The sequence below is a fragment of the Gracilinanus agilis genome, chromosome 6 (genome assembly GCF_016433145.1).
Source record: "Gracilinanus agilis isolate LMUSP501 chromosome 6, AgileGrace, whole genome shotgun sequence".
NCBI classification, from domain to species: Eukaryota; Metazoa; Chordata; class Mammalia; order Didelphimorphia; family Didelphidae; genus Gracilinanus; species Gracilinanus agilis.
Window position 1 is genome coordinate 290,686,008 of NC_058135.1, and position 9,947 is coordinate 290,695,954.

The 9,947-nt window shown below is 50.8% G+C and overlaps 1 protein-coding gene across 4 annotated transcripts; it reads right to left on the reverse strand.

The window, feature by feature from the left end:
- Positions 1-1,074: 1,074 nt before the first annotated feature.
- On the reverse strand, positions 1,075-9,937 carry LOC123251371 (RNA-binding protein 4B). 4 transcript variants are annotated; one of them, XR_006506504.1, is made up of 5 exons: positions 9,526-9,937; positions 3,798-4,491; positions 2,209-2,354; positions 1,661-1,742; positions 1,075-1,427 (listed from the first exon to the last, which is right to left on the reverse strand). XR_006506504.1 is itself a non-coding variant. In XM_044680622.1 (3 exons), the coding sequence occupies exons 1-2, from the start codon at positions 9,935-9,937 to the stop codon at positions 3,806-3,808; spliced, it is 1,098 nt and encodes a 365-aa protein (XP_044536557.1). In that variant the 3' UTR covers positions 1,075-1,660; positions 3,798-3,805. The 4 variants fall into 4 exon arrangements, 1 of the variants encoding a protein (XP_044536557.1); XR_006506502.1 differs by lacking the exon at positions 1,661-1,742 and having other exon boundaries at positions 1,075-1,660; XR_006506503.1 differs by having other exon boundaries at positions 1,661-2,354.
- Positions 9,938-9,947: the final 10 nt, after the last annotated feature.

Sequence of the window (9,947 nt, forward strand, 5' to 3'; positions counted from 1 at the left end):
CCCTACTGGGGGCCTCTGAAAGGTGCCCCCAAGGTCATCCCTCGTGGTCCTGGGCCTTTTCAGATCCTCGGCTGCCAGAAGCCTTGGGAATCCTTTCTCTTGGCAAGCCTTATGGAGGCATCCTGTAGCAGTAACGCCTGTGGGGGCGGGATAGGAAATCATGAGAGGGAGGGGCAGGGATGGATGACCGCCCCACACATTGCTCTTCCACCCAGGGCCTGGGTCACTCTAGCCCTACCCAGGCTTTCACGTAAGAGCTTGCCGGAGATAGAGCAGAGCGCAAGAGTAGCTCCTGGATGAGGCCAGCCCTGGGCAGCCTGGGCGAGCGCCTGCTGAGGGATGGTGGCCATCGACCCCTTTGGGGACCCTTTGTAAGGTACATGCCAAGGGTCAACCCTATTCCCGGGAGCCGGGTGACTGCCTGCCCGGCGTCCACGTTCTCCAAGCCAGCCCAGGCTCACACAAAGTGGAGGGAGGAGACCCCCCCCCCCCCCCCCGCAGTAAGCGTTTTGAGCACAGTAACTTTCGTTTCTTTCAATTAAAAAATTGCGAAGCGCCAGGCACTGCGCTAACCCCCGGGATACAAGGAAAGCCAGTTGCTCCCCAGCCAAGCAGAACGAGGCTGAGAATTCTGGCTTCTAAAGTCTCCAAGGATTGTGGTGTCTTTCAAAGGCACCTGCCAAGTCCCGGGTACCGGTGCCATTAAGGCCCAATGAGACAGAACCGGAGAATTGGAACACTGAGCATCGCCAATCATTTTTGGATAAAAGGAAGCTAATTTGGGAGGAGACCCTGGGTATGTCTGCTGGCCACGTGGGAACTCGAATCACATCCCGTAACCTGTTATTATTCCTAGTCAGGAAAACCTGGGTTCCAATCTGGCCTTGGGCAGTTACTAGCTTGGTGTGATCCTAGGCAAGTCCCTTAACCACGTGCCCCCCACCCCTGGCTTGTAGAGCGCCAGACACACCATCACCACAATCACCCCCAAACTTGAGGGCCCTTATCCAGCTCATGGAATCATTCCCAACTGCACCCCCCACTGCTGACAGAAGTGACCCAGCAGAGGCCGTGTGATCATTAGAAACATTTATTTGTTCAAAATAAAAGGGGGAGGGTGGGGAGGAGGGGATGAGTTTACCATGATCGCAGGTCAACAGAAAGACCTCTCCCCGCTCCCCCCACGGCGGCTCCCCCGGATCCTAGCACGCCAGCTGTAGGATTAAGTCCAGAGCGGATGGAGAATGGAAGGAAACGGGCAATCTGACACTAGAGAGCCCCAGTAAGGGACAGGAGATCCTACTGCTGGTGGCCAAAGAAAGGAGCTGAACTCCCGGGAGAAGCCAGGGAGGGAGAAGGGCTCCTCGGTTCCCTCAGGAGGGGGCAAGGCCAGCAGAGTCCTTCCCACAGCCAGGGCTGCTCAGAGGCTGAGGAAAGAAGGAAATGGTGAATGAAGAGTTACACAGACTGTTAGCAAGGAAGAAAGAGCCAACTTAGAAGAATTAAATTAAGGGGAAAAAAAAAAACCACAGTTGGTCACAAACTCCTTTGTTTACTGAAACATGAAGCAACGGGAACATCCCGGCAAAGGGGACCGCGCGAGCGAAGCAAGTTCTCCCATACGACCGCAGCCCGAGGGTTCAGCCCGCAAATATCCTACCTGAAAGAGAGCATAACACAAGAGGCTTATACAATGTCCGGAGAACAGCTCGGCGCCGAGTACTACGGCCCTGGGTGCCATCCTGTTTGTTGAGAGAAAACAAAGAACAAGCGTCAGTCTCAGACCCCATTTCTACCCCGCGATTCCCCAGGACTTTGCCCTCAGCTCCACAAGCGCGAGGGGTACTGTGCTGGGAACAAGCAGAACATCCTCTTTCTTTTCTTTTTTGGGCCCCCCAGCAAGAGGGTTTCCACACATCTCTGGGCCTCCCATCACAACACAAGGATCCCGGCAGAGCCCAGGTGGTGGGCCCAAGGGCCGTGACTGGCTGGCTCTAGAGGCGGGAGTGGGGCGCTGTGGGTCACTCTAGCTGTGTCTGAAAGATAAGCTGGGCCCAGGCATCAAGGAGAGTCCTTTGTTCTCCTCAGACCAGAGCCTCTACTTCCTGTTTTCCCCTCACCTTCCCCCAACTTCAGAGAATTTGTGCCCTCTAATCCTGACACTTCTGCAACTCCAGACAGCAAGAGCTGGGAAAAACGTTAACTCACACCAAACTCCTTCTCTACAATGACAGACCCAGGGCCGTGTCGTGCATGCTGGGCCTTGCTCGGTCCTGCCGGCCTAAGACCTGACTGGAAGTCCATCCTGGCAGCCTCAATACCAGCAGGTGCCTTACTTTATTCGAGGTTTATACCTGGAAAGCAAATTTCTTTAAAATCATCACTATAGCCATCATGCCCTGCCCACAAGTGACTTCAAAAGGCTGTGAACCACACACTGTCCCAGAGAAGCTGGAGAAGGGGGCTGGCCAGTGCTCTTTAGAGCATTCTCCACCAGGAGCTGTGGTGGGGTCTTGGTGAGAGCGAGCAAAGGACTCTGGGATGGAGAGCGCAGGGGCCTCACAGGGCAAATCCATAGCATCTCCTCTTCCTCTGTCCAAAGGGTAAGTGGGGAGTCCTAGACAAGCACCATGTGCCCTCAGTTTGGCTCTTCCCCTTGATGGGATGGATCCTGGTTTATAAATGCTGCTATGGAAACCAAGACTAAAGGAGGAAGCCTATAGCTATGTGAGGCTATTTCTACTTAATGATGACATTTCTAGCCTATGGCAGGTCCTCACTAATCCTGCCATATCAAAGACAAAGACTTTTCAAGCTGTCCTTCAGGGGCACCGAGATAGTTCAGTGGATAGAGTGCCAGGTCTGAAGGAAGAGCTCCTGGGTTCAAATTTGGCCTCAGACATTTCCTAGCTGTGTGACCCTGGGTAAGTCACTTAGCCCTCACTGACTAAGCCTTACTGCTCTTCTGATGCCTTGGAATCAATAGTTAGTATGGATTTTAAGACAGGAGGGGAAGGAATAATTAAAAAAAAAAAAAAAAGCTGTCCTGTAGAAGAGCTGAGCTCTCAGTCAAATCCTAGGAAACAACAAAGTTTCCATGCAAAAAGTATCTCAGAAAACTCAACTAAAAATCAATTGATCCTCTTTAACAAAGCATTTGAAAGGAACTAGGATGTCTCTGGCTGAGCTGGAAGGAAGCCAAAGCAACTCAAGCTCCAATCCAAGTCTTGGGGCAAGGGCCAAGTTGCTCAGGATCCCCTGGGAAGTCAGTGGAGCCCCACGACACCCAAGAGCCCAGGTCCAGGAGCAGTTACTAAGGACATCAAAGCAAATTGTGAGTGTGTTAGACGAATCTTCCCACACCAGACACTGTCAACAGGACTTTCCTACAAGCCTGTGAATTAAACTAGATGCTCCCTGTCTCCCCCCTTCCATAAATGGCTCTCTCTGCCCCGTGGCTACTTGCCCGGAGGTCCTCGGCTCTCCCAGTCTGCTAAGACTGAGATTGGTCCAGGAATCTGCCTTTCCCCCAGTCAGGAATGTTTATTCTTGGAAAATAAGCGGTTATGCTCAGAGGAGATGGTTATAAGGAACAAGAGAGAAAGGAAAAGACACGTTCCAAGGCCGTGGTGACCCTCCCACCTAGCGCCAGAGCGGATGACGAATCCAAGCACAACAGATACCTTTGTGAGGCTGTTCCGGGCAGAAAGCAGGTGGTTGTCTTTTCTCTAAAGCACTCGGTCCCTTTCACCTCAACTAAATCGAACCTCTCCGCCACACTCCCCCCCCACTCTCACCTCGAGCTTTAAAAGGCTGAGTACCGCGCCCGGTCCGCGTACTGGTCCCGCTCGTACCGGGCCACGTCGTACAGAGAATTCCGCGTGGCGGTGACTGCCGAGGCCTGGGACAGCTCACTCTCGGGTCCGTAACTGTAGCCCTCTCCAATGGTAGGGACTGCAGCTGCGGCTCGACGTAGGGGGCTCCGGTCCCGTCCATAATAGGAGGATGTCGCTGCAGTGGCGGCAGCAGCGGCGGCGGCCACAGCGGCGGTGGCGGCGGCAGCTCCCGAGGCTGGCAGCAGGTGTCTGTCATAAGGGTTGAGAGAGGTGGTGGTGAGGTGGCTGGTCATGGCCGGATTCTGGACTTGTGGGAGCTGGGACAGGGTCTGCTCTGCGTAGTTGTACGCGGAAGCTGCTGCCGCTGCCGCCACTGCCTCATAAGACCTCACCCGGTAGCGCTTATAATAGTCAAGCGCTCCGTACGGATTGTTGTAATACACGGACTCCCCGTAGCCCATGGCGTAGGGCGCACGGACGGCTCCGTACTGCTCAGTGTACTGCTCGGCCAAGTCTGCCATGCGGCCCGTCCGATCCACTGGACACTCTTTGGACCAGTGGCCCTCTTTCCCGCACCGATAGCAGCCGCTCTGGTCTCCCATCCCGGGCGCGGTCCGAAGCCGGCTGGTGGACAACTGGACGTGCATTCGTTTGCCTTTAAGAAACAGATGTGAGAAGGGTTGCTGTAACTCAGTCTCAGCCCTCATCCCCACCATACTCAAATTTGGTTAGAGCCAGACACGCACACACATATACACACACGACTCTCCATCACCAATCTCCCCCACCTAGGGCAGTGGGGAGCAGGGAAGGCTGTATGTAGAGTTAAAAAAAGTGAGACGAGGAGAATCTGGATCCCTAGAAACCAGCCCTTTCTACTTACCCCAATGGCAGAGCCAAGACTCCCTCCCACAACTTTCCTAGTTCGCCCAAACAGAATTTTAAAAGAAGTTTCCACTTCTCACTGCTAGGACTGTTGTTGATTGGAATGAGTCAAATTCTGCCCTGGATATTTCCAAATTCGTTTTTCCTAAGTACTTCAATTTGGAAACCATCTTTCCAAATTCCCCCACCCCCAATTCTGGCCACACGTGGCCGAAACAGATACTGCAGCTTAGGAAACGGAGCGGTCAGCTTCTTTCCATCTTGTGGTAGTTTAGGACCCAGAGAGACGTTTCCTCCAGCCTTTCCTTTTGGCAGGTTGGCTATGCAAAACATACTTGGCTCATGTGCTCCACTGTGCAGGAGGGCCGGGAGTGTAAGACACACTGCTCCACATCCCAGTGACCCCCTCTTCCACCAGGGGTAAATCAAGGCCCATAATGCACTTGTCTGCAGTCCCTCAACAAATGGCATCGGGACAAAAAGAACTTGAAATAATACCAGTTTCCCGGGGACAATGTGCTTGTCCCATTGTCCCCATAATGGAGATGTTCAGCATTTCATCCTGCAGTGTTGCCCCAAAAACTTCGCAGGGGATTATCCACTTGGTTAAAAATGCAGCATTTGCTTGAAGGCCTCTGGGCACCCAGATAAACATGCTCTACAGCCATACTTCCCAGGAGACAACCATCTTGCCCAGGGACCCTTAGTGGAAATACCCAGGCTGCTCAGTGGGGGCCTGGTGGAAAATGGGCCCTTTCCAAGCTAACTGGGTCCCAGATTGCCTCAGACCAAGGCAGCCCAGATGAATCCAGTGCTGAATGCGTGAGCAGGGAGTTGGCACTGGGAGCACTCACGTAAGGGCCGATTCAGGGCAAACCAAACTGAATTTGTCCCCCTCCATGACCAGCATGATCAGCTACCTCTTTAACAGACCTTGTTCTGGATGCAGCTATGCGGCAGGAGGCCTCGTACTCCACCTTCCTGTTGGAAACAGCCCCGATTCAGAACGGCAGCCAGAACAGCGCCATGCACTGACCCTGAGAGGGGAGTGGGTTAGTGCAGGAACATCACTTTAGTAGAATGCATTCACGCCAACCCGAGCCTTAGCTAGTCCTTGTCTCGTCCGACTTACAAGAATCCATGTCTCTAGCTTGGAATGAGAAAGCTGTCACCAACACCAACAAGATATTCAAAATAGACAGTGAGGGACAATTAACAATGTTCAGAAACCCTGAAGTTTTGACTAACTGGTGAATTTTGCTATTTATTGTTAAGACAAAAACAAACAAAAAAAACCACTTTCCCCATTCTTCATACCTTGAAGTTATTAAGGGTTGTCCTAAGATGCTTAATTTAGTTTGGAACAGCTCTGTAGTTACAAACTCAAACTAGACAAAATCTTGTGTGATTCACAAAATTTGGACTAAGTGATTTAAAAAACGGTGGTCTGAATCTAGCACAAGAGCGTAACCGTGCCAATTTTTGAAAAAGCAGCCAATCAAAACTGCTATCCAGAAGCTCATTTTGAAGAATTTGCTTTTCCAAGTTTCTGGATCAGCTTTGGTGAAGTGGGGTCACAGAGGTTTTCTATTCTTGCTGCTAGTTCCAATCTTCATTCCCTTTTGGTTGGTTGGTAACATAGTTTGTAAACACCTATCATCGCACAATCCATTTCTGTAGAAGCTGTCATATAGTAGTTAGGCATCTAACTGTTTACCTGTCACTAACACATCTGTAAAGAACGAAGGCTTCCCAATTATGGCCGTACGTAAGTGTGGCCAAGTTTTCTAGGTGGGGCTTTTATTCGGGATTCCTGAAAAGTCTTACTAAAGCATCTGGAAAATGTCCTGCTTCTCTACTTCTACCGTGTCCTAGGGGACACCAGGGCAAAGAGACCTGCAAGAAGAATAAGAGGGTTAAAAGCTGCCCCTCCCTGCTCCAGAGGCAGATGCAGCCAAGAGTCTCCCAGAGGCGTCACTTCCATCCTTCAAGAACCCCCGACTGAGTGTCGGTGGGGGGCTCCCTCCCGGCTGGATCCCAGCCCCATCTAGCCTTGTCAGACTGTCTTCCAGAGCTGCCATGGTGGAAGAGTCACTGCCCTATGGCCAACCTGGTCATCAGCTTCTCCCGACTTAGCTACACAGGTCCTCTGATGACCACGGGGCCTGGACTTGACAGCTGGTTGACCGCACATGCTCAGGGTTGTGCTCCACTGGCATCGCCTTGTCCAACCTGGGGTCCACCTCCACACTGGGATGTGGGAGCAACGGAGAGAACTTTCATGCCACTTGGCTCCAGAACACTAGCCCAACAGAGAAGAGTTTTTTTGAGGGTGGGAACATGAGACAATGCTGTGTCGCTACTACCGAGGGGAGACCTGTCAGTTCCCACTTTCTTAGCTCACAGGAGGTTTCCAGGATTCCCAGAGGGCTGGGAACACTGCTGGTCAAGTAACACTCCCATAGAACTCATTTAAAATGAAAAGGCTATACACCTGAGCCCTTGGCAAATTATACTCAAACCGGCAAACTCTTGCTTAGAGACAGCATCTTTAGGGGCTTCCAAGGCTATCGTTTGTACATCTGTGTACAGAAGCGTTCCAGAAAAGAGCTATTTAAATTTCTAGGTGAAGGAAGGGGAATTGCCTTCATTCTTAAGATGCCATGTAGCTATCTTGGATCAGGACAACTTGAAAAAATGTGTAACTCCATGTGCCCCCCCATCCCTGCCCCACGCTTGACACACCACCATTTCCAAAGAAAGAGTAAAAACTTGAAGTTGCCCACGGTAGGTGAGCAAAAGCTTCCTAGGGGACTGAGTTTCCACTGTCCAAACCCATCTGGAAACGGTCTGCTGGAGAACTGACAGGCTCTTACAAGTGACACAACCCAGAACACAGCCCAAATTAAAACACGAACCTTCTTTTCTCCTTCCCATCTGGAAATGGTGGAGTGACCTAACCTAATACCCAGACTTTTCTGTCTAAAGAGGGGGCAATGCTGGTGGAATGCTAGGCAAGCTTGGACAGGACCAGCTCCTTTTAGAGGGGGTTCATCAAAGAAGGCCCAGTAGCCTCCTGAAAGCTCTTCAGTTCTGTGTGGACAGATACAAAAGGTTCTCCAGTTTACTCAACTGGATTAGTTGGTACCTATTTTGTAGATTTCTGCAAAATTTGTAACTTCTATTATCTATGCTAAACTTTCTCTCATCATCTGAAAAACAAAACAAAACAGTTGGTTATGAGAAAACCTCAACTGACAACAATAAACTGGAATTCTCTTTTTCAGGGGGTAATGGTGAAAAGCCCAAAGCTGGTAGTCTCCTTTCCAGGTAGTTTTTATTCTAGACTTGCAAGGGAGGTCTTTTTAAAATCTTTAACAACCTCCAGGAGTGGCAATAGGCACCATCGTAAAGAATCATTTAAACCTTTCACCCAACCCCACCTCCCATTTCATTAGTCGATACTTTTTCAATCAAATAATTTAAGTAACTTTAAAATGGGGATATTGCTAAGAACTACAGCATGGCTACAAAGCTTGCTTCCAATTTCTTTTAAGCTCTAATATTTTGCATCTTTTAGAAAATCTCCCAAACCCCTTCAACCTTCCCCCTCCCCCAAATCCCACACATATTCAAATTTCTCTTTCCAATGGGAATTTCAGAAGCCATTTCAGGGACTATCAGCAGCTCAAGGGGGGAAAAAAAAAGGCAGCTGAAGCCTTACCCTTTGGTAGCGCACCAAAAATGGCAGAGAATTAACTGTTGGACATAACAATCTCTTTGTAATTTCTAAAAATGCTGGGTCAAGACACATTTCTCTCTATTATCTCACCCTATCTTTCCATTCAATAAGCATCAATTAAGCATTTGCTATGTGTAAGGCCCTGGAAATCATCCTCACAATTGTTGAGAGGCTTAAGCAGATCACACTGCAATACCTTAATTTTACGAACAGAAAAAATGAAGGCACTGAGTTCAATGATTTGTCCAAAGTCAGGGCTAGTCAGTGGAAAGACCAGAACCCACACCCAAACTTGGATCCTTGAGCCTTTCCAGAGAGCCCAAGAGAGGTATCTGAGCCACCTTGTGTTGAGTCTCCAGTGGAGCTTACTGCAATCCCAAAGCATTACTGCTGGAAAGAACCACAGAGAACCTTGACTCCAACCACTTCATCTCAGAAAAGAGCTTATTCAAGTTCTCATGATGGAACAAATGGGACTCCCAGGGCTTTTGCCCAATGCCTGAATGATAAGGATTCCTGACCTGTCTGGGACATTCAAGGTGAAAAAACAAGATGCTGGCCTCTGTGTGCCCAGGATAGTGGCTATAAACATAGGGTGTCTTCCTTAACAGGGGTCGGTCCCAAAGAGGCTTCTCTTACTAGTGTCGGAGCCTGTTCTTTTGATTAGAGCCATAAAGACTTACGTGTCTCAGAAAAGCAGTACTATTTTCCCTTACTAGTACTAGGGGTCCGAGGGGGCCTTTTCCTCAGTGGGAGAACACTGGGTGGTGTTGCCTGAGATCTTTCCTTTTATTTCGAAATCCTCAGATGAACTAATCCACAAGCCAGCCCAAGACCAGACTGGCCATTCAACAAGATTAGAGGGGTTCCCCTCAAGGCCCGGCCTTTATCCCACAATTGCCTGTAGGCCAAGACAATAAACAATGGGCTCTACTACAGGCATGCAAGCTCCCTCAGGGCCTGCCACCAAAGGAAGGGGCTGGGAGTAGGCGGCCTTTGGGTTACCAAAGAGGCAGCATTCCCGGGTGTCGGAGCCCCCCCCCTTCCGGGGCTTGGGCTCACCTTGGAACTCGGTGTTGTCCAGGCCGCGGATGGCCTCGACGGCGTCCTCAGCGCGCTCCATGTGCACGAAGGCGTAGTCCTTGACGATGTCGCACTCGATGACGGGCCCGTACTCCTCGAACTTGGCGCGCAGCTCCAGGTTGGTGCACGCCGAGCTGATGTTGCCCACGTGCAGCTTGGTGGAGGCCTTGCTCTTGTTCTTGCTGGCCTCCACGTTGATGTTGACGCCGTGCAGCTTGTAGTGGTGCAGGTTGCGGATGGCGTCCTCGGCCGCCGTCTTGTCCTCGATGTGCACGAAGCCGTAGTTCTTGATGATGTCGCACTCGAGCACCTTGCCGTACTGCTCGAACAGCGCGCGGATCTCCTGCTCCGTCGCCTCGCGGGGCAGGTTGCCGATGAACAGCTTCACCATCTCGACGACG